Source organism: Rhinolophus hipposideros (assembly GCF_964194185.1).
Source record: "Rhinolophus hipposideros genome assembly, chromosome: 9".
In the NCBI taxonomy this organism is placed as follows: Eukaryota; Metazoa; Chordata; class Mammalia; order Chiroptera; family Rhinolophidae; genus Rhinolophus; species Rhinolophus hipposideros.
Window position 1 is genome coordinate 56,865,920 of NC_138055.1, and position 27,404 is coordinate 56,893,323.

The 27,404-nt window shown below is 47.0% G+C and overlaps 2 protein-coding genes across 8 annotated transcripts; one reads left to right on the forward strand and one right to left on the reverse strand.

Moving 5' to 3' along the window:
* Window positions 1-23: 23 nt before the first annotated feature.
* Window positions 24-6,912, reverse strand: ARHGAP9 (Rho GTPase activating protein 9). Of its 2 annotated transcripts, XM_081059937.1 has the most exons (17): window positions 6,582-6,912; window positions 6,065-6,288; window positions 4,897-5,121; window positions 4,601-4,714; window positions 4,297-4,401; window positions 4,007-4,068; window positions 3,775-3,865; window positions 3,471-3,566; window positions 3,230-3,328; window positions 2,851-2,983; window positions 2,644-2,751; window positions 2,200-2,298; window positions 1,944-2,021; window positions 1,743-1,796; window positions 1,389-1,523; window positions 935-1,040; window positions 24-324 (listed from the first exon to the last, which is right to left on the reverse strand). In XM_081059937.1, exons 1-17 carry the CDS (start codon window positions 6,895-6,897, stop codon window positions 156-158), a joined length of 2,214 nt encoding a protein of 737 aa, XP_080916063.1. In that variant the 5' UTR covers window positions 6,898-6,912; the 3' UTR covers window positions 24-155. The 2 variants fall into 2 exon arrangements, with proteins under 2 accessions (XP_080916063.1, XP_080916062.1); XM_081059936.1 differs by lacking the exons at window positions 6,065-6,288; window positions 6,582-6,912 and adding an exon at window positions 5,228-5,341.
* Window positions 6,913-10,443: 3,531 nt separating this feature from the next.
* Window positions 10,444-27,370, forward strand: MARS1 (methionyl-tRNA synthetase 1). 6 transcript variants are annotated; one of them, XM_081060269.1, is made up of 22 exons: window positions 10,444-10,708; window positions 11,535-11,625; window positions 11,786-11,864; window positions 11,943-12,077; window positions 12,420-12,495; window positions 12,745-12,917; window positions 13,089-13,195; window positions 14,537-14,653; window positions 14,781-14,984; window positions 15,779-15,980; window positions 17,817-17,891; window positions 21,721-21,891; window positions 23,567-23,662; window positions 23,794-23,911; window positions 24,304-24,517; window positions 25,354-25,485; window positions 25,588-25,692; window positions 25,781-25,967; window positions 26,631-26,702; window positions 26,842-26,865; window positions 26,955-27,047; window positions 27,146-27,370. In XM_081060269.1, the coding sequence occupies exons 1-22, from the start codon at window positions 10,600-10,602 to the stop codon at window positions 27,290-27,292; spliced, it is 2,727 nt and encodes a 908-aa protein (XP_080916395.1). In that variant the 5' UTR covers window positions 10,444-10,599; the 3' UTR covers window positions 27,293-27,370. The 6 variants fall into 6 exon arrangements, with proteins under 6 accessions (XP_080916395.1, XP_080916396.1, XP_080916397.1 ...); XM_081060271.1 differs by having other exon boundaries at window positions 10,447-10,708; window positions 26,823-26,865; XM_081060270.1 differs by lacking the exon at window positions 26,842-26,865 and having other exon boundaries at window positions 27,146-27,369.
* Window positions 27,371-27,404: the final 34 nt, after the last annotated feature.

A 27,404-nucleotide genomic window follows, 5' to 3' on the forward strand; every position in this document is an offset into this window, starting at 1 on the left:
CTCACAAAGATGGAGACAGTCATCGGGGAGACACAGGATTTAAGAGACATGGTTTAAAGGGATATCCTCAGAACATCTGACCCCCCAACACCACATCACCAAAGGGTACCCAACAGAGACCACTGGAAATACATTTTCTCTTCCTCCTTGCCCCATCAGAAGAGGCTGGTGAAGTCAGTGAGCATCAACTGGACTAGCTGCCCAGGGTAGAGTGCATGGGCTGCTGGGTCAGATGTCTCCTGCTCAGGCCGAAACAGGGTCGGTCCAAACACAATTCCCAGGTTGTGGGGGGTCATGCGGTTCTTTTCTGAATGTGCTATCACCCTGTGAACAAAGGCCAAGAAAAGGGACTATAAGGCAGCAGCCTTGCTACTTCGAATAAATCTAGCCCTTCAAAGGTTTGAGCAGGGAAGAGTTCTCTCTGGGTTCCCTCAATGTGGTGGCCAAAGGAAACCAAGGAGAGTCTCAGGGGGATGGAGATGGGACCAGTGGGGAAACCTTCAGGATACAACTTGAAGATACAGCCTAGGATACAATCATCTCTTCTCAGCTTCAGAGACTGCCCACGATTTGGAAGGCTTAAATTTAAATGGCTATCCTCTCTCAGAAGTCACTGCCCAGGCCCAGCTCGGCTGATAAGCCATCACTACTGTCCCAATAGGAGACAAAGAGGCAGAGGGAAGGGAGAGCTTAGATTTCCCCTATCTCTCAAACAGCATTCCTGGGCTTCTCTTGGTCCCCATTTACCCATTTGATGTTGACCAATCAAAAGGCTTTGACTTTCATAACACGTCCCCTGCACAGAGGTTGCCTGTTTCCTTGATTTGCTCTAAATTTAGGTGTTTCCCTACCTTCCCCCCATCTGAACAGAGTCCCTGCTGCATGCCCCACCCCCCCTCTCCCCACATGAACAAAGATGTTCAGTCTTTCTGACCTGCATAAATGCTCCAGGAGGTACCTCAGAGTGTCATGGTTGGGCTTTGGCATTGAGACTATTAATTCTCGTATTTGAGAGCGGCACTGCTCTGATTCGGAGAGTGCTAGAGAGAAAGAGTAACGGGAAAGGCAAGGATGAGGTTAGGGAAGCTGTCAGGGTAGGGTGGGTAACTTACTACTCTTTCCAAGGCCCATGGAAGACATCATTTATCTATCACAGCTTTCTTTTTCACTGAGCTCAACTGCAGCCTTAGTAATGCTTTCCAATGCAGCCCTCTAACCATTCACACATAAGAATACTGGAGTTGGAACATGTGTTGAAAATTATTTTCCATTTCTGTGCTCACGACGAGATGGAAGAGTTTAAGGGAACCTCTCTACTCTAGTCTTTACCCCTCATAGCTCCCCCCGCCCCAGTATCAAGGGTATAGCCCAAAGCTCCAATCCCTTACCAAGGGCAGCACGAAAATGGGGCAGCAACAGTGAGGGTATCAGAGGCTGGGGTAGCTCCCTGAGAAAAAGCTTCAGGGCTCCAGTGACCACATGAATGTCATCCCACTCAGCACTGTCCAAATCTAAGCGGCCTTCTGGAAGAAGGAGGTACAGAGGGGTTCAGGGCTCAAGAAGGGCCAGATGGACCTGGAGGCTGAGAGGTCAGGAGTTTGGGAGAAGATCCGGCTAAGGCAGGCCACAGGAATGCCTAGGGGATCTACAGCGGGGCAAGACAGCAGTACAGGGGGGGACACATGGGGAGCACAAAGGATGTGGGGAACTTTTAAGGGTCGAAGAGGCCTCCATGGAAGTACCTTGTCCTGGTTGTTCAGGGAACACGTACCTCCCATCGGAGGTGACCGCCCGCTCTGTAACATGTACGAGAATAGATCAAGAATTAAGACGCAATTCCAGCCAGACCACCTCCCCTTTCTGCCAGCTCCCTCACTCAGAACTGCCCGTGGTTCTGAGCCATGAAGTTCTTAGTACCACCATTTGCCCATTGGCCTTCTCACCTCTGTCCACAAGGAAGCGAAGTTTCTGGACCACTGCCAAGTTCCCGCTCACCCGGTAAATGCCATCTACATCTAGACCTAGGAGATGAGGCAAGGAACAGATAAGGATTCCTGCTCTAACATGTGTAGTGAGGTCTGGTGAGGGATCTGAGGGTGGAGAGAAAAAGGCCAGAAGGAAGACTAGGATGAGCGAGGTGGGGAATTCTAGGCCTTGGTCTGTTGGAGGGGGAGATTCAGGGTTGTTTGGGTAAATGACCTCTCTTATCCACAGCAGCAACGCAGAGCCGCACAAAGCTGGGCACGGTGTCCCCTTCCCGCTGGCACAGTGATTCCAACTGGCAGCCAAACACCTGGTCTGGGGAGGTACAGAGTGAAGGTGGGAAGCCAGTGTCAGCATCACCCATTGAAGCTCTTCTCAGCACAGGCATTCACCCCAAAGTTGGGATGGCCTTCCTGGCTGCCTGTTCCAAGCCTGGGCAAGGAGGAGCAAGCCCCTCACCCCCCAATAATCAGCAGTAGTGGGAAAAGCAGTGGTCTCAGGAGACCTCTGATCTATTATAATTATAGTTCTGAGAAGCTCCACTTTGAGCTTTGCTGAAGTTGTCTCATCCGTGAAATGGGCTGATGCCCAGATCAGGAACGTAAAACCACTACAGCACACATGAAGGAGAAAGGAGCCAGCAGGCCCAGCCCACCTCACCTCGGAGCAGACCCCGCTCCTGCAGGCTTTGCAAGGGTGGTCTCTTCGCGATAAGCCGCTTCAGCTTGTTCCGCACGCGGTTCTGCTCAGTTCCTTCGGGACAGCGACCTGTAGGAGGCAGGTGGAATCAGAGCTAAAGCGCAGCCGCGGGCAGGAGGAGCCTGGAGACTGCCCCCCAGGCCCCGGCCCCCAACCCCTGCCCCTTACTGGAGCTCCTGCGGGCGCCGAAACGCAGCAGTGGCTTGGACACGGGTTCAGACTCCTCTTCTTCGTCCTCCCCGGCGCTCAGCTCCGCCGGTCCGGAGCTTGACAGACGCAGCTCCAGAGGGTTCTCCCGATCCTAGACCCGGATGGGCGAGGTAGGCCGAGTCGGAGATTGGAAGTGAGAGAAATCTGCACCCCCATCTCGACGCAAGGAGACGCAAACCAGCTGCTGGGACCTCACGTCCCAGGCTCACCCAGGACTCTACACCGAGACCAGCCTGCCCCCCCACTACCTCCCAATCCTATTGTTCCTTTCCCACTCCCTCGGCCCCACTCGGGCCGGAGCCCGTCCGGGCTCTGCCCCGCCCCCCCCCCATCTCACCAGGCGGTCGATGACCTCTCGCAGCGCGCGGTGCCAGGCCCGCAGCTCAGTCTCGTGGTCAGACTGCAACAGGAACTCATGGCCAGGGACCGTCCGAATCTGAGGGACCGACGGGGAAAAGGCTTGGATCAGCGGGGAGGAGCATAAAAAGAAGGGAGGCCGAGCGCCAGAGCCGTGCGGATAATTGAGACCGCACCCTCGGGTCGGGTGGGGTTCGGGGAATGCTTGGGAGGGCACTCACATGCAGGACGTTGCGGCGGCTGGACAGGTGACGGCCATGGGCCAGGGCCGCCCCGCGCAGGTCCACACTGCTTTCCGGTCGGCTACCCGCTGGTCCCTGGCAATCGGAGAAACTAAGGCCACCGCTCGGTTTCCCTCCCTTCCTCCCTCTCGGCGGACGGCGAGACCAAGGGAGGCTGTGCTCCTTCCTCACTCCCTACGGTCCTCTGCGACGCCCTCCCCACCTCCGCCCCCACAGTGGCCTTAGGAGGTCAGAAGTGCGCGGGAGCCCCTCCTGCATCCGCCCTTTCCTTCCTCGCACTCACCCAGGCTGAGGAGGGCGCGGTCGGCGGTGGCTCTCGGTAAAACATCAGGCTGTTACCCGCTAACACCACCCACGACGGGCCCCAGTTCTTCCTGCAGTGGCAGAGGTGGCAGTGGTATTAGTACAAAGGTCGTGTATAATCATATGGGGAAGGCGCTTTCCCAACACTCTGCTCTGCTCTTTGTATGGAGTCCGACAGCCCAAGCCCCTGCGGTATTCCCAGCTTTGCTCACCTGAGCTTGCGCCCCCCCTGGGCGATCTTAGTCACGTTGAGCGGACCCGACTTTTCCACCTCCTGGGAAGCGGAGGGAGGGGTATCAATAAGTCACCCAGCACCCCTGACAGACGCCGCGGCTTTCCCCAAAGGCTCTCCCAAGAGTGAGGTCCTTTCAAGTTGCGGGGGAGGCTGGATAAGCGAGAATACCCAGAGAATACTAGAAAGAGGAAGATGTTTTTGGAAAAGCAGGAATTGGGGGACGGGGCGGGGAGGATCTTGGCATTGACAGGAAAATGGGAGACTTACATGGGGGTCATCCAGGACCTGCGGCAGAGGCCGAGGGGTCTGCCAGGCTGAAGGCTGGTCTGAGGGGTTGAGCTGGGAGGTGCGTTGGCAGAGGTAGGGTGAACCCTGGGGGAGGTGATTGGAAAAAACAGGTGGAGGAAACTAACCAGGGAGTCCCTGGCTGTGGGAGAACAGGGGTGCGGATGTCGGTGACAGGAGGGGGATGGGAGTGGGGGGGCAATAAAGAAGAATGTCTTGCCTAAAAGAGAAAGTCGTGAAAAGATGGCTTTTCTTGCCTGTGATCCGGAAGAGGAAGGGATCTCACCTGGGGGTCGAGCAGTTCTGGGGTCCCTGTGTCAGATTCTGAGCCCTCTGCCTGAGATCGCAGGACACCGTTGTCCCTATTCAGGGTCTGTGTCCCCTCCATGGAGCCAGGGTTCTGGGGGGAGAGGGAGGTAAAGCTACATCCAGATGCCATCTCAACCAGCTCTCAACACTCTTCTCACAATTTTCTGATTCTTCTGATCTAAGAGCCCCAGAAAGAAAACATTACACTGGGGCACAGTAGGGGAAACGAGGCGATTGAGGGGCCAAAGGGATAAGCAGGAGGGAAGGTCTCACCGTCTCTCGGGTGCGACTGCGGCGTGGGGGCTTCCAGGACTTGCAGCCAGTTAGCGGATTTATGTAGAAGCAGCGTCCGGAATTGGGGTCCAGGTGCTGTTCCCAGGCATCCAGCCTCTGCAGAGGGGGGCAGGCAGGGCTTGGGGGCGGGGACCGGGGACAGCTGCGAAGGTCCACCAAGTTGCAGTACACAGGGGCCTCTGACATGAGGGGCTGGGGTCCCGCCTGAGGGGAAAGGGGGTAGAAAGAGGTAGTTATTCTTCCTGTGCCCCTCCCGAATCTTCTCTCCACCTAACCACCTCCTTCTCTCCCCCACCAGTTTTCTCACTACCAGATCCTGGCTGGGGTGACCCAGGTTCTGGGAGAGAAACCCCGTCCCCAGCTTTTTTCTTTTCTTTCAACTCCCTCACAGCCTTCTTTGCTCTTCTCCTCACTTCCTGTTGCCAACTTCCCTCCTCCCCCACCCCACCCCCACCCCAGGGCCGCAGGAAAGGGGAACAGGCTTTGTGTGTGGGGGGGGTGAGGGGAGCGCCCCACCCTCATATTCTCCAGAGTAAAAGAAGACAGGGAAAGAGGGGATATGAGATAAGAGGGGCCATTGTCATCCACTAGTAAGTAAGAGAGGGAAGAGGCTGAGTCTTTGGGAAGAGCAAGGGAGTTACATCTCTCGAGGAGCCTTGCTGTTGACGCGAGCTGGTAAGACAGGACACAGGACAAACCCTGCCCTGGGTCAGGAGTTAGGAGGAAGAGAGAGAAAAGCATAGGCAAGGTTGTCCTTCTTTTAGTCCTTGTACCATCTGCTAGGTTCCATGTGACCTCAGGATCTTTGCTACTAGCTGTCCCTGAACTAGAATTCCTTCTCATCTCCTAATTTGCTTCATGGCTGTCCCTGCCTTCTCCTGAATCGTATTCAATTAAATGGCATCTTTGAGATGCCTTTCCAGGCCACCTCAGTTACTTTCCTCCATATTTACCTTCTTGGTAGCACTTATCAGTTCCAGGGGTTATCTTACTTATTGTAAGATATGTGTGTTATTATTATGTGTGTTGTCACTCGTGGGAATCCCTTGAGAGCAGAGTTTGTCTGTCCTGTTTGCCACTGTGCCTGGAACAGGGCCTAGAAGTACACATCTGTTGACTGCTAGTGCTCAGGAGAGCTGTGACTTACCACGTTGGCACTGGCCTCTGTCACCAAGTCTTCCTGGGACAGAGATCTTCCACTTGGTCCTTCGTGGAAGGGCTTCAGGGGAGTAGACTTCAAATCGGTAACACTAACACTTCTACACATTTTGGGGGGAAGAGGAGGAGGCTGCTGAGAGGTAGCCCGGGCTCTGCCTGGCGTTTCCTGAGACAGGTGCAGCTTTTCCAATGAGCCAAGAAACAATTTTGACCCTGGAGACAGAGAAATGGGGAGAGCAGGGGCAAATGATCAGAGGCGTGATCTTGGCTGGCTCCCGTGTTCTGGCGGCTCACAGGGAAGATGGGGAGGGGGCTGTGAAAAATAAAATGAGAGCTAGAAGGCTTGAGACTAGGAGGAGAGGCAATGGGGACACCAGGTAAGGATAAGGAGTAGGCTGATCACAGGAAAATAAGAGGAGAAGGTCAGCAGAAGCTCAGGGGAGCCTCCTTCCAATCACTCCCAGAAGCCAAGGAGGTAGAAAGGTGCTGGGGGAGGGCTTACTCACCAGGAATCCAGAAGAAGTGGCTGGGGGTTGTGGCCGTTGGGCTCTGGGAAGGGATAGATTCCTCTGTCATGTAGGCAGCTGGGACAAAGATGGGCCTAGAGGTGGAGGAAGCTCCCAGGCGCCTCACCAACCACCAGTCTGAGTTGGTCTTCCGAAGCAGTAGGAATCTGTCCCCTTCAGCCAGAGACACCTGCCGCCCATCTGCCGCAGTATAAGTGAAGGCATAGAGGGCACAGAGCTTGGATCCCCGAGAAGTGTTTCGGGGCCCCAGCCCTAGACTTCCCCAAGTACTTGGCCACCACCGGCCTGACAGCATTGTGATCAGTACTGTCACCTGTGGGAAAAAGGGGTGTTGGATATCCAGAAAGGGACAGGACTGGGTACTTCCAGGCAGAGAGACATGGTTCTAAGAGCTGTGTGGAGGTAAGGTAAGGACAGGAACCCTGGGGTGAGAGGAGAGGACAAAGCAGAGGACCTGGGTAGGGGGGGTCAGTGACAGGTTTTGGGGGCTGAGAACTCCTGGGTGATGTGACTGGTGAGGAAGTATATAAGTAAAGTAACAGAGGATGTGGTCAGCAGGGCTGTGAGGCCGGCAAGGCAGGAAATCAGAGGACCTGGCTTAGCTTGGTGATTTTCCCCCAAATACCTTTTGGGGCCCATCAGAAGATCCAGGGGCAGGAGGAGCTTGGTGGTGGTGGGACTCTTGAGCTGGATACAGGAAGATGAGGAGAAAGAATCAGTTCTGAGACAGAACACAGGCAAAGAGAAAGGAGTTAATGACAGAGATTAAAAAAAAAAGTTTGTTAACTTTTATTAAATTTACACAGGCACCAATGTTTCCGTTGCTGATCACCTCAGACTTAAAGCTGCATGCTTCCTGTGTAGAGTCAGAGAAACAGAGAGCTAAAGCAATAATAAGACAACATTGGAAAGAACAAGAAAGTGGATGGGAGAAATATTGAGGGGTTCAGAGTTAGAGGCATCAGTAAAAATGTCACTATCCTCCCAATCCAGAACACATTTTGGGGAGCTGGGAAACCTTGATACATCCCTCAGTATTTAAGCCTCTTGGGCAGGCTGTATGTTAGTGTGTGGGTTCATTCATTCATGCTCTTAACAAGAATTGTCCGTGTGCCTCCTGCGTGAAAGGAACACTGTTAGGCACTGGAGATAAGAGAGGGGAAGGAGATAGACACAGCCCTTGCTCTCTTGGAGCTTAAGAACAGATGTTAACTAAAGACACAATAAATGTATTAATTACAATTGAATGCGGGACTATAGACAAGTAGTATAGGAGGCTATGACAGCAGATGGGGTAGATGAGAGACTAAGGCCAACATCTCCCTGGAAGGTGGGTAGTGACCTCCCCTGTCCATTGCCAGAGCTTTAAAACCCACACGTGTGCTTTCTCCTTACCTGACCACTCCTCTTTCGGCTTTCTCTCAGTTTCTCCACTGCACAAGTGAGGCTTTCTCTGGGGCTTTCTGTCTGGCTTTGGAGACGTGGGGTAGAGAGTGCTCCTCCCCCTTGGTGGCTTCAGACAGCCAGCTCACCTCCCCTGACTCGTGATCTGAGGGTTGGTTTGCCAGTACTGGGATTCTGCCTCAGTGATCTTTCTTCTTAGTTTGCGCCACTTTCAAAATATGGAGAATCTCATCCCTCAACCCTTCTTTCCCACTTCCAAAATAGTGACCAACTTCATCCATTCATTCATTTATCTGATGTTTGGTAAGTGCTCAAATCCCATCCTTTTCTGCTTTCTCTGAAACTGTCCTTCCTGCACTTTATCGTCTCCCTCTTTATTGACTCCTTCTCATCAGCTTTTGACTCCTTCCCTTTAGCTTTTAAACGTAGCCAAGTCTTCCCCATCTTTAGACAAACCTCCCTTGACTGTGCTCTCTCGTTACCACCGTGTGTCTCTCTTCCTTTTTTTTAAATCAAACTTCTTAAAAGAGTTACTACCTACACACAGGGTCTCTATTTCTTCTTTCCTAACTCCCTCACCTTTCCAAGGTCACTCCTCACTAGGGACACACCTGACTTTGCACAGACACTTTGCAGTCGTTATGCAGTTTGACTTCTCAGCAGCAAACACAATTGATCTTTCTCTCCCACAAACGCTGCAGTTGTCACCCTTACCTCTCTAGCAGTTCCTTCTCTGTTGCATAAGGAAGGACTTTCTTTTGCTTGTTCCTTAAACTCCACAGGTCTGTCTGAGATCCTGTACTCTTTGCACTCTGTATACCGTAGGTGGTCTTATTCTCTCCAGCTCAAATCACCTCCATTATGCTGCTGAATACAATATCTCCAGTCCAGATCTTTTTCTGGAGCTCCAGTCTAATCCACTGTCCACTGAAAAACTCCACTTGGGTATTTCACAGGTACCACAAACACAATTATGTTCTAAACTGAACTTGTCAACTTCCCTCCAAACCTGTTTCTTCCAGTACCACTATGCAGTTAAATTTAAATACAATAAATATTTATAGAATGCTTATTAGCATACGAGATCAGACAATTAAGTTCGTGAACTCATCCTAGGAAAAGTGCCGCATACCTCATTGCTGAATATCACTACAGTCACCTTCGAAGTACTCCCCTTGGGAAGCTATGCACCAATACTAGCACCTAGTCCACCCTTCAAAGGAATTTTGGAACTCTTTTTCTGGAATGTCCATCAGAGCTTTCGTTGTATTACGCTTGATATCCTGAATGTCATCAAAATATCTTCCTTTCAATATTTCCTTTATCTTTGGGTAAAGAAAGAAGTCCTTGGGGGTCAGATTAGGTGAGTAGGGAGGATGTTCCAACTCAGTTATTTGTTTACTGGCGAAAAACTCTCTCACAGACATGTGAGCCAGTGCATTGTCGTGATGCAAAAGCCATGAATTATTGGCGAAAAGCTCAGGTCACCTAACTTTTTCATGCAGCCTTTTCAGCACTTCCAAATAGTAAACTTGGTTAACTGGTTGTCCAGTTGGTACAAATTCATAATAATCCCTCTGATATCAAAAAAGGTTAATACTATCGTTGCAACAAGTTCTGGAACTTAATTGTCGTATCTGACACTTTGTTGAGGATTGCAGGAAAGCTGGTATCAGCTGGAGCTGTCAGCCAGAATGTCAACATGAGACCTCTCCAGCATGGCAGTCTCAGGGTAGTAACACTTCTTACATGGCCACTCAGGGCTACCAGAGTGTCCCAAGAAGCATGGGCAGAAGCGACATGACTTCTTATGGCCTAGCTTCAAAAGGCCCAGAACTTCTACAGCATTTTTGAGAATGAAATGAATATATGTGAAGTGCTTAGAAGCAGAAGGCTCATAGGTACTATGATTATTCTTAGGGAGATTCGAAGGTGACTAAGAAGGATCCCTTTCTCAATTACTGATGTGTGTGCGATTCCTTGTATAATACATACTTGTTGCCAAACTCTTAGCCTTACTTCCCCTTAACCTGACCTTTTCCCTACACATGCTCCCTCCCTCTTTAATGAGATTGTCTAGCTGTATGTGAGCTGCAGACTGATATTCAATCAATATTTAATAATTACATTCTCTTTTACTATGAGGCTATCTACACTAATTTCCACTGTGTCACTAAAGTCAGTTTATCGTAACTCTCAACTCTTAATTCTTATGAACGTGAATGGACAGTTGGCCATTGCGAGGAGCGGCCGTCAAGACATCGCCACAACACGGTAGTAGACCTTGGTTTCCGTCACCGCCCTCCCGAGGCGTTAGAGGATTCAAGCGCTCGGGGCCCTACGGGTGACTTTCCCCTGGGCCGCCAACCAAAAAGGCGCCGCTCTAGCACTGCATCTGCAGCCTCCTCTTCTCTATGGTATTCCTTTCCTGTTGCCTGGTGTTGCACGACGGGAGAAATAGTCGGCTACACGTGGGCGGTGCGCAAGAAATAGCGTAACTCAGGACTCCATTTCCCGGCGTGACTCGCGGTGGTCGCTCAGCCCGCAGGCGGGGAGCCAGTTCCGGTTGCATCAGCGTGGGACCCACGGCAAAATGAGACTGTTCGTGAGCGAGGGCGCCCCGGGGAGCCTGCCTGTGCTGGCCGCGGCCGAGCGGGCCCAGGGCAGAGCGGAGCTGCTTATCAGCACTGTCGGCCCCGAAGGTAGTCGGGTTGGTGCTGGAGGGCGATGGATGAGAGGGGCGGGAGCGAAACACGCCTGACTCGCCGTCCGCAGGTGTCTTGGTCAGACCCCAACCTCTACCTGGCACTCCCGTCAATCTGCTGCCCCATTATCCTGGGTCCCCCGTACCCTCTTCCTATCCAGTCATATCTTTCATCGATCACTTCCCTTAGTTGCCCTCAGCATACCTTTCCCTCGTCTCTAGCCTCCCCTTCATCTTCTAGGACGCTCGCTGCCTCCCCCCAGTGAACTTCTCTTTCCAACTTTCTCCCCCACCTACCAACCCCGCCTTCTCCCCGCCAACACCCACGCTGGTCACTCGCATGACAGCCCCCAGGCACCTCGTTGTCGTTCCTAGGAAACCCTACTCTCCTCTCCTAAAACACACACACACATAAACACTCCTTTTGGTTTACCTCTTCTGTTCCCAGCCAACTGTTTGAGTAACTCTTAAGCAGTTCTCTTGCCATTCTTAGTACTGTTAATTTTGTTCCTCCGCTGTTATCTCAGAACATTCTCATATCCTAGTTACTTTTCATTGTTCCAGTTCTTGGCTGCAGCACTATCCCAATAACCACCTCCTCCCTTCAATCCCCATCTGTTGTTTCCAGCTGGCAGTCTCCGCTGAGCCCCTGCTGGTCTCCCCAGCTCTTTCTGGACCTCCTCCCTTTCAGTGGTTCTATCCTGGAACCTCTGGATTGAGACTGCCCATCGTTCTTCCCCTTTCCCCTGAACAATGCAAAGTTGTCCTTCTAGTTGACAAAGTATTTTTTCCTGTTTTTCACCCATTTTCCTTTCCTGCATTAGATTGTGTGGTCCCGTTCCTGACCTGGCCTAAGTTCCCTGTCTTGCAGCTGGATAGTGGCAATTACCTCTTCTCCACTAGTGCAATCTGCCGGTCAGTATTGGTACTTGATGTGGGGAGGTGGCTGAATCAAATCAGGGTTTACTGACCTCTGTGTGGCCTTATTCGCAACCACTGTTTCACTGTGGGGTGAGAAATGGGTTAGACAAATGGGCCCCTCTAATTCCACCTTCTGTTGCTCTCTTTCTGGCAGATACTTCTTTCTGTTATCCGGCTGGGAGCAAGATGACCTCACTAATCAGTGGCTGGAATGGGAAGCAACAGAACTACAGGTGGGACTGAGACATGGGGGATGGTAGGCAGGCCCTTGTGCTGCATGGCCATCCTGACCTGTGTCCCCCGCATTTTAGCCAGCTTTGTCTGCTGCCCTGTACTATTTAGTGGTCCAAGGCAAGAAGGGGGAAGATGTTCTTGGCCCAGTTCGGAGAGCCCTGACTCACATTGACCATAGTTTGAGTCGTCAGAGCTGTCCTTTCCTGGCTGGGGTAAGTTGGGCCTTGAGATGGGGATCAGAGAAAGTTGTATGGTATAAAAATTAAGAAGAAAAACGGTATTTAGCGTGTTCAAACCCCAACACTGCCACTTGCTAGCAGTGTAACCTTGAAAAAAATCATTAATCTTTCTAATCTCTTTTTTTTCCATCTATGAAACGGGAATAATATTGGAACCCACGTCACTGGGTTGTGAGGATTAAGTGAGATCATTTAAATGCTCAGCATAGAGCTTGACATGTAGTGAGTGCTTAGGAAATGGTAGGTGTTTTTGTTACTCTTGGGGAGAAACTGAGTCTCACCTGTATACCTTTTTCTTTTCTTTCTCCAACAAAGGAGACAGAATCTCTAGCTGATATTGTTTTGTGGGGAGCACTGTATCCATTACTGCAAGACCCAGCCTACCTCCCTGGTGAGCACTGTGCATATCACTTCACTCCCAGCCCCTACGTTGGGAGCTTGGTGTAGGGGTTATAGAATGGGCTGTAAAAAAGTTGAGGACCCACTATGAAGTTTGGCTTGACAGGGCAGCTACAGCAGAAAGATGGCAGAGGGAACTGGGGAGGGCAACTGGAGAAACTTCATGAAGAAGGGGAGGAGGTCCACTCCTGAATGCCCATTACTGGTCTTGCTGATTCCCTCCTTTCTCCCATGCCCACAGAGGAGCTGGGTGCCCTGCACAGCTGGTTCCAGACACTGAGTTCTCAGGAGCCATGCCAGCGAGCAGCAGAGGCTGTACTGAAGCAACAGGGAATCCTGGGCCTCCGGCCCTACCTCCAAAAGCAGCCCCAGCCCAGCTCCCTTGAGAGGAGGGCTGTCAGCAATGAGCCTGAGGTTTGGAACAGCGCAGAGGGGTCCCCACAGAGTCTCCGTGCCTGAGGGGGGTGGCGTGGAGAGGGACTCTGAGCATGGCCACTAACTTTTTCAGTTAGAGAGCACCGAGAGAGTTTCTTTACTCTGGGGGGCCCTACTCACCTGGTGAGGGATTTTGTTCACTCTTCATAGGAGGACGAGCTGGCCACCCTATCTGAGGAGGATATCGCCTTGGCTGTAACTGCTTGGGAGAAGGGCCTGGAAAGCTTGCCTCCCCTTCGGCCAAAACAGAATCCAGTGTGAGTTGGCACAGATGAATGTGGCTTGGTTTCTTAATGGAGGTTGTTGATAGAACCAAGTTGTTGATAGACCTGTTTGCCAGTTCCCCTTTGCTGCTAAAAAGGGGTGCCAAAACAATGTATACAAGTGGACACTTTGGTCAACGTTGCTCAAGCAGTAGTTCGCCATAATCAGAAGTGTCTGGATGCTGATGGTACCACTTTGAGCACCTCTTGTAATTGCAGAAGGCAAACGTGACTTGTGTTCATCTTTTGTTATCAGTATATACTGAATATTACAATTTTAAAACAGTTTTCCTTTCTTAAAATGTGTATGCATTTTTTTGGCACCCTCTGTATAATAGACTGTAACCTCCTTGAGGGCAGAACCCTGGGCGTGCCTTTCTGTCTCCCACAGTAGTAAGTATACTCATGATGAGGCATAAGTTACAGGATAACAAAAGGAGCACACAGCGTGCTACCCCGTTCTCAGGGACTTGGGTTACGGGGATGACTGGGCGGAAGGCCAGTCATTAGTGACGGAAGGCTTTCCAGAAGGAGCTGAGTTTGAAACTGGACTTTAGTGTTCAGCAAGTGTAGATTGAGAATGGTTGGAAAGATAAAATGGGCCCTGATGAGGTGTCCGTGCTAAGGAGGGCGGGTGGATACTTGATGTTGCAGCTGACCTGTCAAAGATGATGAAGCCTGAAAAGAGTAATTGGTTGAGTGATTTCAGATAGCAGATTGAGTGATACGAGTAAGAATGATCCCGGAACACTGGGGAGGAGAGGGTGGTTATGAAGGTAGTAGCTGGTGCCTGCTGGTTTGAGTCAGGCCATGGGGAAATGAGCGACAGGGATTAGGGAGAGAAGAGTCAGGGTTGGCGAGCTGTAAGGATTTCAGGTAGTGACTAGAGGTAATACTAACACAGCACCTGGGAAAAAGGGAAGAGGTCAATGCTGGGGAAGTTTTTGGGTGGCATTAGAGTCCACCGATTAGTGAGGGGTGCTGATTGGACAGAGCCTCGGGAGAGTGGTCAGTCCCCAGGAAGTTGGAGCCTGAGAATGAGCTGATGGAAAAGCAGCAGTCACAGGAGTACAGAGGGACACAGGTCGGTGTTGGAATGCGCCTGCTTAGCAGCAGTACACGAGGCTTGTTCACTGCGGACAGGACCCTGTACTCACAGCTGTGGGGGATCGTAGGGCTTTGGGGGAGTTTATGGCCCTGTGGAAAGACTTCAGGTACAGCTGACCCTGTGACAGTAGACTAGGTCTAGACCTGTGTCTGAGTAGCTAATGTACTTTTGGTCCCTTGACCCTCGCATCTTCCCCATGCACTGTTCTCTTCCTCTGTCCCTGCCAGGTTGCCCGTGGCTGGGGAAAGGAATGTACTCATCACCAGCGCCCTGCCTTACGTCAACAACGTCCCCCACCTTGGAAACATCATTGGTTGTGTGCTCAGTGCTGATGTCTTTGCCAGGTGGAGCTGGCTGCTTGGGGAGAAACCTGAGGAAGCAGTGGGCCCCAAAGATTAGGAGGCCTCAAGGCTGGGGTCGTGGGGAGGCGCTGAGATGGGGGACCTCTGCGATCACCATATTCTCTTCCAGGTACTCCCGTCTCCGCCAGTGGAACACCCTCTATCTGTGTGGGACAGATGAGTACGGTACAGCAACAGAGACCAAGGCTATGGAGGAGGGTCTCACCCCCCAGGAGATTTGTGACAAGTACCATGTAATCCATGCCGACATCTACCGCTGGTTTAATATCTCGTTTGATATTTTTGGTCGTACCACCACACCACAGCAGACCGAGTAGGTTTCCTGTGATCAGGCAGAAATGGAGGGTGAAGGCTGGGGCTGGGGACAGTAAGACTGTCCTGGAGACAGAGGAACCAAGATGGTTATGTCAGCATTCCCCCTAAACTTAGGATATGAATATTGCCCTGAAATGTATTCCAGGCATTATTAAGGGGACTCGGTTTGTGCAGGAGCCTGACCAGGGCCTGAAGGAGTCACTGAGGGAGGGAAGAGACAGGATGTAGGCTCATGGGAAGTATCTGCCTTCCTTCTACCGCCTCCCTTCTCTTCTCTAGCTGCCTCAGAGTCTGAGGATATTCCTTCCCACTCCTCTGGGTGTTTATAGCAAATACACTTTCTTGCTCTGCCTAATAGTCATCCTTACAAAATATCCTCATAGTAGAAGACAGGCTGCCAGCTAATAGTGCTGTGCAGTTTAGTAGGACTGATTTAATTTTAATTTTTAGGACATACTAAAGAACAGTGCAGTCCTATTCTCTTGGAGATTTTTGTTAATGAAGAACACAAAACAGATAAGTGTATTTAACAAAGAAATTCTGAAGAAGTGTTAAGGGAAGAGGTTGTGTGGGGAGCTGTGGAACGTGTTTGAGGAGTCTGGGTTCATCCAGTCAAACTCCCTAAAGATAAGTACAGAACCTTTGCCGTGAGGGGCCTTCTGCCTCATTTCTTTGGCATTTGGAGTACATGAGTTTGGGCCCTGGGTGGAGTGCCATGAGAGTGGGGTGTACCACCACTTCCTCTGACTTCATCTGACCTGTCCCTCCTCTATCCTATGCTCAATTTGCCAGAATCACCCAGGACATTTTCCAGCGGTTGTGGAACCGAGGTTTTGTGCTGCAAGATACTGTGGAGCAATTGCGGTGTGAGCGTTGTGCCCGCTTCCTGGCTGACCGCTTTGTGGAGGGCGTGTGTCCCTTCTGTGGCTACGAGGAGGCCCGGGGTGACCAGTGTGACAAGTGTGGCAAGCTCATCAATGCCATTGAGCTCAAGGTGAAAGGAGGGTCTCATGGGATCCCAGAAGGAGACAATCTGTTCTTAAAGGACTCCCAGTCTTTCTATTCCATCTCAGCAACTCATCATTTAGTTCTTTGAATGAATATTTAATGAACATTTTCTATGTGCTTAGTGTTGTGCTGGGAAATAGACAAGTTGAGTTTATACTTCCCTACTGTTGCTCCTGCTTCAGACCACCTGATCTGCATTCTTCTCTCTTCCATAAATATTCTGTTTACTCATTTGTTAATTTATTCATTTAACAAACGTTTTTTGTCTTTGCAAGAGGGTAGTCACAGTTCTAGGTGCGGAGGAGATAGCAGTGAACAAGACAGACTTATCTGGTTTGGGGATGAGACTAAAAGACAAGAGTATAATTATAGAATAAACTGCCGGGAGATGTGATAGTGACTTCTGGGGGATGATTTAAGGAAGGTGATGAGGGAAGGCCTCTCAGAGGAGGTAACCTTTGAACTGAGAGTTTAACTGAAGAATGGGAAGGAGCAAGCCAGGCAGTGAGTGGGATTAAAAGTGTTCTAAGCAGAAGGACCAGGAAATGCTAAGGCCCAAGGCAGCAAGCAGCTGAAAAGGTAAAACTGAAAAGGCCAGTGTTGGGGGCGGGTGGTTAGATCAGTTGGTTAGAGCGCGATGCTTGTAACTCCAGGGTTGCCAGTTTGACCCCCGCATGGGCCAGTGTGCGCTGCGCCCTCCACAACTAGATTGAAACAACTACTTGACTTGGAGCTGATGGATCCTGGAAAAACACACTTAAATAAAAGTTTAAAAAAATATATAAAAAAACAAAAACAAAAGAAAAGGCCAGTGTTGCTATAGCACAGGAAACGAGAAGGAGCAGGGAATGAGATGAGGTCAGATTACCAGGGCCTCGTAAGCCACTGCGGGAGTTGAATGGCAAGCTGCTCTGTGGGAAATGGATGGGAGGGAAGCGTGAGAAAAAGCGGGGAGACCAGTTTGGAGGCTAGAATGCTGGCTCAGAAATGGGATGATGTTGGCTCGGACTAGGTTAATAGCAGTCAAAATGGAAAAGTAAAGCTTTGAGATGTGTTTTGGAAGCAGACTCTAGAATTGGATAAACTGGACTTCAAGGTGAGGGGGAAATAAAGAAAATGATGATTTGTAAATTTTTGGTTTGAGCAGCTTGGGTAATTGGATGAAGAATAGACTTTCTGGTGGAATGCAGTGAGACTGTTTGGTTTGGGTTTGTTAAATTTGAGTTGCCTCTTAGACACCTAAGGAGGTGTTGGATATAGGCAGTTGGATATAGGCATGTGGAGTTCAGGAGAGAGGGCCTGAGAGAGTTACAATTTCTCACCTTCAAAAACCCAGATCAAAACTCACTTGGAAGCTTTCTTTGATTAGCCCCACCTAACTGCTTATTCCCTTAATCTCACTCTTCAGAGTTTATATAGTGAGTTTGTACCATGAAAATAAATATTTCTGGACATTTTTGCTTTGTAAAGGTTTCCCATGCAAGCCCTGTCTCCCTAACTTTTGTTGCTTCCGCCTCCCCTCACAGAGCTGCATACAGTGTATTTCTCAGAGAATGCTTTTCCCCCCTATTTTGTTGATAGGAAAGAGATGTGAAACTCAAAGTAACAAATGTTATGCTATGTAGACTTGCATCTCCAAGTTCACAGAAGGCCCAAGTAGTAGATGAGTTGGCCGGGTTTGAGCATGAAGCTAAGCTACACAACAGGTTGGCAGCTCATCCCTCTGTTCTTCTCCCCTTGCCTGACGGCTCTCCTCTGCCTGCAGTCCTGATCCTGACTATCCCACCTTGGGTCACCCCTTCTCTTGAATTTCTCTTCACAGAAACCTCAGTGTAAAGTCTGCCGGGCACGCCCTGTGGTGAAATCCTCTCGGCACCTATTTCTGGATCTGCCTAAGGTCAGTGGGCCTTTCCCTCAACTTGGTCTGCACAACTTCTGCCCCCTCTGCCTCAGCCACAAATCTGTACCAAATCACACTCAAATGTTTTAAATGCCCATTTAAAAATTATACATCATAAAAAGATGTCATAAATTAATGGGCACAAAGCAAAAGGCCCAGGCCCACTAAGTTCCAGGCCTGTTCACCAGAGCAGAGCTATTTACAACCGCTGTTTTCCTTTGTGTGTATTCAGTAATATCATATGCATATGAATGAACTGTTACATATATATGTTCTCTTTTCTCTTAAATATATTAATGTGTTTCCTAAGACAAAAGACACATTCTTGCATAATCACAGTACAGTTAACAACTTTAACAATTATACATATATATATGTGTGTACATATATATAATACATATACAATACATATATATAATATATATATACATGGTCATGTGATCTACCATCCATATTCCAATTTTGCCAATTATCCCAATAGTATCCTTTATAGCATTATTTTTCCTTTAGTACAGACTAGCGCAGGATCATGTATTACATTTAGTTTTTATGCCTCTAGTTTCCTTTCATCTGAAACAGTTCTCCATCCTTTCTTTATCTTTTATGACATTAATAGTTTTTAAGAATGTAGGCCCTGACCCCCTTTTAAAAATACTGTATTCCTTATTTTGGATTTGTTGGGTGTTTCCTCATGATTAGATTCAGGGTATGCACCCTCAGTTGGAATACTACATGAATATATTATATTCTTTCCATAAGCACATGATGGCCATTTCTCCCTAACTGGTGATGTTAATCTTGTTTAGTCAAGGTTTTATTCAGTTTCTCCACTGTATAATTAATATTTTCCCCCTTGCAAGTTATAAGCAGTCTGTGGGAATATACTTTTAAAACCATGCAAATACTTGCTCTTTGTTGAAAGGTTCCTTCTAAATTTAGCATCCATTTATTTAATCATTCTTTCCTGAACCAGTTTTCATTAAGATTTTCCAATTCTATCACTCTGTCCACATTTACCCTTCCCCTTTGTTCAGTCAGTTCTTTAGTTATTACCAGTGTGGACTCTTGGATTCCTATTTTTTGCAGTGGTTTATAATTCATTCCTGTCCTAAGTTAATTTTCATGTTCAAATTGTCCCTTACTTGGCCAATGGGAGCCTCTTCAAGATTGTTTCTCTCTGTGTTTTTGAGATCTCCCACCATTTTTAAAGCACTTTCTTGTTTTCAGGCATAACAAGATATTCTGGATTCATTTTGTTCCTGCCTTGGAATCAACCATTTCTCCAAAAAACCCTGGTTCATTTTAGTAAGAAACAATATTAGAGACCAAATTTAGGTGTGCTTATTGCCACTGAGGTGGCTTCGCTTGTAGGCCCTTTCAGCAAAGAGAGTTAGGCACTGATTTGAGATTCACACTGACACCAGCAATTCTAGTCCATCCCCACAGGGTTCTTCCTCACTTCCCCTCGTTTCATATTTGTATCTCCCTTTTTTCATAGCAACAACATTTACTTATTTGCTCAACCCTACAATACACCTAAAAATAATTTCAGAATTGCTTCACCCAGACCACTACCAAAAACCCACTAACAAGAGTTTAAGGTTTGTTGGCAGTTCTGTCCGTTCCCTGCAACTGAGGGTATATAATCAAATAATGTGTTCAAAATTGTCTTAGTTTGTCCACCTTCCATGTGGTTATGTTCCTGAAATAAGTTAATAAGTTTGGTTGATTTTCTTTTAGTTTTTTTCTCTCATGCTTGTTCATGTAATTTTTTGACTAAGTAGAACATCAGTATGTTTCTAAAAATTAAAACCATACAAAAAGGTGTGAGAGAAGTGTCATTCTCTTCTCCTGTCCATGACACCTTGTTCTCCCATCTTCTGTGAGTGATCAACTTCATTTTTTGATTTGTCCTTAGTGTGTTTACTTTATAAAGATAAGCTTATATATAAAGATAAGCAGAGAGATGTGTGTGTATATGTGTGTGTGCATACATATATGTTATTTCCCCTTCTTATACAAAATATATCATACTGCATATATTCTTTTGCATTTTGTCTTCCCCCTAACAGTATGTTCTGGAACTCACTCCATATCAGTTCACAGAGATCATCCGTGTGTGTGTGTGTGTTTTAAACAGCTGCATAGTAGTACGTTCTGTATAGGTACCATAGATTATTTAACCAATTTTCTATGTTCTTCGTTTAGGTAGTTTCCAGTATAGCTGGTCCTCAAATAACATTTTGTTCAATGTCATTTTATTATAATGTTGATGACATGCTGTAGGAACTTAATTCTTGTTTATGTCAATTGTCTTATGGTAAAATTGTTTCACTTAAAGTTGCAGAACCTATTGCTGACGTTAAGTGAGGTCTTACTGTATTTTGCAATTACAAATGATGTTGCAGATAATAACCTTCTGCATATGTATTTTGGTATTGCTGGAGTGTAGCTTCAGGATAAATTACTTAAAAGTGATCACTTGCTATGTTAAGGGTAAATGCAGACGTAGTTTATTATCAAATTTTCCTCAATAGGTATTGTTCCATTTTTGCCTTCTCACCACTAATCTGTGATTGTGCCTATTTCTTCCTAGCATTGCCAATAGAGTATATTGTCAGGCTTTAGAAACTATGGTCTTTATGTGGGTGAATCACATGAACTACCTCTTGAAAAAGAGTTACCTTTGTTTTTTTGCTTACAAAAGTGATGTAAGCTTATTTTTAAAATTTCAACTGGAAATATATGGTATAAACATAGATGTTCCCCATTATCCCATCTGAGAAGAAAGCACTGATATATATATTTTCCTTCAGAATGTTTTTCTGTGCTTATGTTAACCTGTGTATTAATATTTTTATAGTTATAGGGTTATACTATATACAGGTAACCCCCACATAACATGGCCTTTTATAACACAGTTCGAGAATTGGGGGAAACCCTCATACAACACGGCATCCAAGAACACAGTTTCACTCTAACACGGTTTGAGAATTACAGAAATCCCCGAATAACACGGAGCATAATAAGAGCTTTTAAGAGCAAAAGATAACTCATTTGAAATTTTTCATTCGAGCGTGGATGTCGTATCAGATTTGACTGCAAAATTTAAAAATTTATTAGAATTTTTAAATCCATTTTGTTCGTGGAGTATTAAATTCAGAGGATGAAGATATCTTGTCAAAAAGAAAACACCCTCGGTTGGTGGTACTTAGTAGTGATGACGAAGAAAACATTAATACATGTTAATATGTTATACTTTTGGTGAAAATTGCTTTAATAAAGATATTTCTCTTAATTATAAAAATATAATAATGTGTTTTTTTAATTTCTAGAACCTGACCCCCTTTTTTGTACTAGTTCTTTGTTTTGTATAACACGGACTCACATAACAGCATTTTTTAGGAACCTGACAACCGTGTTGTTCGAGGGTTACCTGTATTATTGTTTTGCATTTTGCTTTATTTAGTTAATGATTCTTGGAGCTATATACATGTCAATATAGGTCTACCTCCCTCTTTAATGTCCTTATAAGTATTTCATTGTATTGATGTACCATATTTCTTTAAACTTTAACCATGGGAGTTAGTTTCAATTTTTTGCTATGATGAACAGTTTACTTCTTTATGTACACATCTGTACACTTTTGTATGAATATTTCTGTTGAAAAAATTCCTAGAAGTGGAATTGCTATGTCAAAATCATTAGTCTTTTAATTTTCATTCTGTATTGTCAGACTACTCCAAAACGGTTGTACGTATTTATTCTTTTGCAAGCCATGTATGAGACTGTCCTAAATCAGTCCTCTCTGTCTCTGCTCTCTCAGCTAGAAGACCAACTGGAGGGGTGGTTGGGGAAGACACTGCCTGGCAGTGACTGGACACCCAATGCCCGGTTCATCATTCGTTCTTGGTTGCGGGATGGCCTCAAGCCACGCTGCATAACCCGAGACCTCAAATGGGGAACCCCTGTACCCTTAAAAGGTTTCGAAGACAAGGTAAAAATCCTACACTTTGGGGTGGCTGGTTAGCTCAGTTGGTTAGAGCATGGGGCTAATAACATCAAGGTTGCTGGTTCGATCCCCGCATGGGCCACTGTGAGCTGCGCCCTCCTTAAAAAAAAAAAAAAAATCCTATGCTTTACTCATATCATATTATTCGGCCTTGGGGTTGAGACCCTGGTCTAACAGAATAAATATTGATTACACGGTGTGATCAAACAATGCAGTGAATGTTTAAATCAGGAGTGTCCAAACTGCAGCCCGCGGGCCAACTGCGGCCCGCGATCCATTTTTTATTGGCCCACAGCAAATTCCAAAAATATATTTAGTTTACTTAAATAAACTAGGTGAGGCAATAAGTACTTCACCTCAAGTGAGTGGCCCGGCTGTTTGTGTATTTTATTGAATATGGCCCTTGGTGAAAAACGTTGAAAAAAGTTTGGACACCCCTGGTTTAAATTTAAAAAATGTATTACAGTAAAAGACATTGCCATTAATCCCCCTCAAAATACTTCTCGCATCGAACACACTTATCCCATCGTTCTTGCCACTTTCTGAAGTAGTTCTAGAAGTCCTCTTTTGTGAGTATCTTTAATTACACTGTTGTGGCTGCCTCAATGTCCTGAATTAATTCAAAATGTTTACCTTTCATGGTCATTTTGACTTTGAGGAAGAGCCAGAAGTCGCACGGTGCCAGATCCAGTGAATAGGTGGATGAGGACACACTAATGTTTTATTTGACAGAAATTGCTGTACTAGAAGCGATGTGTGACACGGAGCACTCTCATGATGGAAGATGATTTATGGCACACTTTTAAAACACACCTCTCAACTGTAGCTCACTATACTGAATGCACGGAACAGGTTGAAACTTGTCCCACACTGTTACTGTGTTTCCCCGAAAATAAGACCTAGCCAGACAATCAGCTCTAATGCGTCTTTTGAAGCCAAAATTAATATAGGACCCAGTCTCATTTTACTATAACATAAGACCGGGTCTTTAATATAATGTAATATTATAATATAATATAAATACCGGGTCTTAAATTAATTTTTGTTCCAATAGACACATTAGAGCTGATTGTCCAGCTAGGTCGTATTTTCAGGGAAACAAGGTACTAAGGTTTGATGCGCCACTTCCCGTTTTGAAGATCTCTGCCTTTCCATTGGATGGCACTCGGCAGCAGCATTCACCATACTTTGTAACCACAACGGGAAGGCTCTGTGTCACACACTGCTTCTGGTACAGTAATTTCTGTCAAATAAAAATATTATGGTGTGTCCTCATCCACCTTATTCACCGGGTCTGGCACTGTGTGACTTCTGGCTCTTCCCCAAAGTCAAAATGACCATGAAAGGTAAACGTTTTGAATTGATTCAGGACATTGAGGCAGCCACGACAGTGCAACTGAAGACACTGACAAAAGAGGACTTCCAGAACTGCTTCAGAAAGTGGCAAGAACGATGGGGTAAGTGTGTTCGAAGTGGGAGGGGGAGGAGTATTTTGAAGGGGATTAATGTGCCTTTTACTGTAACAAATTTTTTTTTATTTAAACAGTCACCTTATTTCTTTTATCACACCTTGTATGGCTTGTTTCAGTCTGAGACTTTGGGTTGGTGAGGTTTTCAAATGTTCCTTCGTCCTACTGTGTCTCTCCTCTTGACTTTCCAGGTATTCTATGTCTGGTTTGATGCCACTTTTGGCTACCTGTCCATCACAGCCAACTACACAGACCAATGGGAGAGATGGTGGAAGAACCCAGAGCAAGTGAGCAGTTCTTGGTTAGCCTGTCTGGGGGCAGGGTGCGTGCATGTGTGGGGTGGGGCGGCTAGGGTTGGGTATCTGATCTTCCTTAGGCCTTTGAGAAAGGTCTCAGAAACTCTGTCTTCCAACTGTAGGTGAACCTCTATCAGTTCATGGCCAAAGATAACGTTCCCTTCCATGGCTTAGTCTTTCCTTGTTCAGCCCTAGGAGCTGAGGACAACTACACTTTGGTTAGCCACCTCATTGCTACAGGTACCCTGGAAAACGGGACTGGGGATAATCCTAGGGAATGAGGGCTGTGGCAGTACTTGGAAGATGATCTTGGAAAGGTACTAGGTCTTGAGTTAGGAGTTGAGATGAAATAGGAAATCATTAGAACATGAGAATTCAACCCAGAAAAAGGAAACAAAAACCTGAAGAAAGCAAAAGTCCAAAGCTAAAACTTTGTAATGGGTAAAAGCAAAGGCAGAAAAGGCCAGAATGGAGAGGAAGCATCTCCCAGGTTCTGTGCAGGCTAGCTCTTCAAGGACAAGTGTTGCTGGACACCCGTAGTTGAGGTTGAGGAGAAGAAAGAATTAATGGGTCAGAGAGGAAAGGATGTGATTTGAGCAGAAGGTTCTCATTCAGTCTCTTTCTCTGTCTAGAATACTTAAATTACGAGGATGGGAAATTCTCTAAGAGCCGGGGTGTGGGAGTGTTTGGTGACATGGCCCAGGACACAGGGATCCCTGCTGACATTTGGCGCTTCTATCTGCTATACATTCGGCCTGAGGGCCAGGACAGTGCCTTCTCCTGGACAGACATGTTGCTGAAGAATAATTCTGAGCTGCTTAACAACCTGGGCAACTTCATCAACAGGTGAGACTTGGTGAGGGGTCAGAGTCATCTGATGAGCTGGAATGGGGCTAACTCTGCTCCATGAAGTAGGAGAGATGGGAATGTGGAGAGGCCTAGTGACAGGGGTCAGAGGAAGCTGGGAGCGATGGGGAGGATAAGGTGGAAAGTGGATTTCTATCAATGGGGACCTGGCTCCTAGAACGTGGTAGGCTACATCTGCTTAGGGGAAGTTAGTTGTAGAGATGTGATTTAGCAAGGTGGTTCACAAAATGAATTTTTGCAAATTGTTTTCTTATTAATGTTCTTTGTAGAATTGAAAATGTGTTCTCTCCTAGAAAAAAAAGTTCAGTTGCAGACCATTGAAAAAGTTTGGCTGAAGAAAGGGTTTATTTTAGTGTAGGAGTAGGAGACTTTTGCTGTACTTTTCGGAGTTTTTGTTATTTCAGTATTGGTCCCTATCTCAGGTATTCTGTGACCTAAAGAAATATTCTCCATGAGTACCTATCCTTTTAGGTTTGGTCGTTAACCACATTTGATAGTCCCTACTAGAGTATTTGATAGCAATTTACATATATTTCAACTTGATCATTCTGAGTGTTGATTTTTTGAATTAAAATGACTAATTGCTTACCAGGTTTCTTTAAACAACGGATATCTTGTACACGTAATGTCTGTTATGTGCAGATTCATATTCTTAGGGGAGAGGATAAGAATTAAGTTTGCCTTCCAGCTTGAGGGAGCCCAGAGGTGTCAGTTCTGAGAGAATGTAAAATTAGGAAAATTGAGACAAATTTCTGTAAGGAAACTGGGCGGTAACTCCTTTTTCCTCTCCCCTCTCCTTCCCCATTCCCATTGAGAGCTGGCATGTTTGTGTCTAAGTTTTTTGGGGGTTATGTGCCCGAGATGAAGCTTACCTCTGACGATCAGCGCCTGCTGGCCCATGTCACTCTGGAGCTCCAGCACTATCACCAGCTGCTAGAGAAGGTTCGGTAAGTAATCTACACCCGTGTCATCACAGCGATCTCCGCCCATATTGCCCCATACTGGTCCCTTCAGGACCTTACATCTTGGCCTGCCTACTCCCTTCCCAGGATCCGGGATGCTTTACGTAGTATCCTCACCATCTCTCGCCATGGCAACCAATACATTCAGGTGAATGAACCCTGGAAGCGGATTAAAGGCAGTGAGGCTGACAGGTAGGTAGGGAGGTAGGGCTGGCTACAGGAATAAAGTGGCTAATAGGCTGTGTACTCCTAGAGGTTCTAATATCTCTTTTTTCTCCAGGCAGCGAGCAGGGACAGTGACAGGCTTGGCAGTGAATATAGCTGCCTTGCTGTCCATCATGCTCCAGCCTTTCATGCCCACAGTTAGCGCTACCATTGCGGCCCAGCTGCAGCTCCCACCTCCAGCCTGCAGTATCCTGCCCACAGACTTCCTGTGCACTTTACCAGCAGGACACCAGATTGGCACAGTAAGTCTTCCAGGATCAGAAGAACCAGTCTCTTAAAATTCCAACGTGTGCCATGCAGCCTTTGGGGAGGGTCAAAGAACTTACTTTGGGCATGGGATTCTCACAGCTGTTTTCCAAAACCCTGACCCACTCCTCTGCACTCTGCACGTAGGCTTGTTTCTGATACACAGTCCTTATTATTGGCTCACGAGCCCATTGTTATCTGTAGCCCGTATGTCCACACTGTTCTTCATGCCATAACCCAGTACCTGGCACATAAAACTTAAGTGGTATACAGTAGATATTTGAAGAAACACCGTGGTCACCTCGTCTCCGTAATGCTAACAGGCAGTGAGTGAGCTGAGAATACAGGGTAGCCATTTCCTCTTTGACACAAGATGATGAAGTAAGATCATGAACCTCTCAACTTTTGCATCAACCTAGCATTATTAAATAGTTGTCTTGAACCCTATGAAGCCTTTTGGCTTTCATAGTGACTGCCAGGGCTTTTTTTGGATTCTGTACTGAAATTAGCAGATGTTTGCTTAGTGCGTTACACTCAGTGTTTCTCCTAAAGCATTTAGAGTTCCTCAGTGTCAGTGATTGGAGTCGGAGAGGCCCTCTGTATAGTCTGGTAGAGTTTATACCTAATGACTGAATGATTCTGGAATTCTGTTTTCACAGGTCAGTCCCTTGTTCCAAAAATTGGAAAATGACCAGATTGAAAGTTTGCGGCAGCGCTTTGGTGGGGGCCAGGTAAGAAAGCTAGACTGTACTGTCACCGAGCAACAGCCAGTGTCATCTCCTCAGTGTCCCTAAGTAGTCCTCATTCATCACTCTTTCTATCTTTTGGCTCTGCTGCTTCCTCACTTACAGTTTTTCTTTCCTGCCGTAGCTGGAAGAGTCCTTGGAGTTAAAGGTAATCACTTTCCCCCTGAGATGTTAGATAAAACTTGAGGTCAAGGGACATTTATGGAAATAGGTGATAATTCTGTTGTTTTTCTCCAGGCAAAAGCATCCCCCAAGCCAGCAGTTGTAGAAACTGTGACAGCAGTTGGATCACAGCAGATACAAGTGCTGATGGACGAAATGACAAAACAGGTACAAAGCGTAAGCCTATGTGGGAGACTGAAACACTAAATCCTACATAGGTCTTTTCTGATCTCACTGTTGTTACTCCCCTGCTTCCTCCCTCTTAGGGCAACATTGTCCGAGAACTGAAAGCACAAAAGGCAGACAAGAACCAGGTTGCTGCAGAGGTGGCTAAACTCTTGGAGCTGAAGAAACAGTTGGCTCTAGCTGAGGGGAAACCCCTTGACACCTCTAAAGGCAAGAAGAAAAAGTGAAAGTGGGAACTTGGCTCATAGAGAGTCACTTTAATGGATATGGACAGTAATAAATGTACAATCTATTTACATGCTGCGACCCTTTTCCTGTTGTCTATCCCAAGCTTTCCCC

What these genes read in the sequence shown, in the direction of transcription:
- ARHGAP9 (XM_081059937.1), bottom strand. Translation starts at nt 6,897, where the DNA reads ATGCTGTCAGGCCGGTGGTGGCCAAGTACTTGGGGAAGTCTAGGGCTG. An exon ending in GAGAGGTCATCGACCGCCTG is followed by an intron (nt 2,984 to 3,229) that starts GTGAGATGGGGG and finishes ATCCGGGTCTAG; the next exon opens with GATCGGGAGAACCCTCTGGA. An exon ending in CGGCGCCCGCAGGAGCTCCA is followed by an intron (nt 2,752 to 2,850) that starts GTAAGGGGCAGG and finishes TGCCTCCTACAG; the next exon opens with GTCGCTGTCCCGAAGGAACT.
- MARS1 (XM_081060269.1), top strand. Translation starts at nt 10,600, where the DNA reads ATGAGACTGTTCGTGAGCGAGGGCGCCCCGGGGAGCCTGCCTGTGCTG. An exon ending in GGGAAGCAACAGAACTACAG is followed by an intron (nt 11,865 to 11,942) that starts GTGGGACTGAGA and finishes CCCGCATTTTAG; the next exon opens with CCAGCTTTGTCTGCTGCCCT. An exon ending in TAAAAGGTTTCGAAGACAAG is followed by an intron (nt 21,892 to 23,566) that starts GTAAAAATCCTA and finishes TTGACTTTCCAG; the next exon opens with GTATTCTATGTCTGGTTTGA.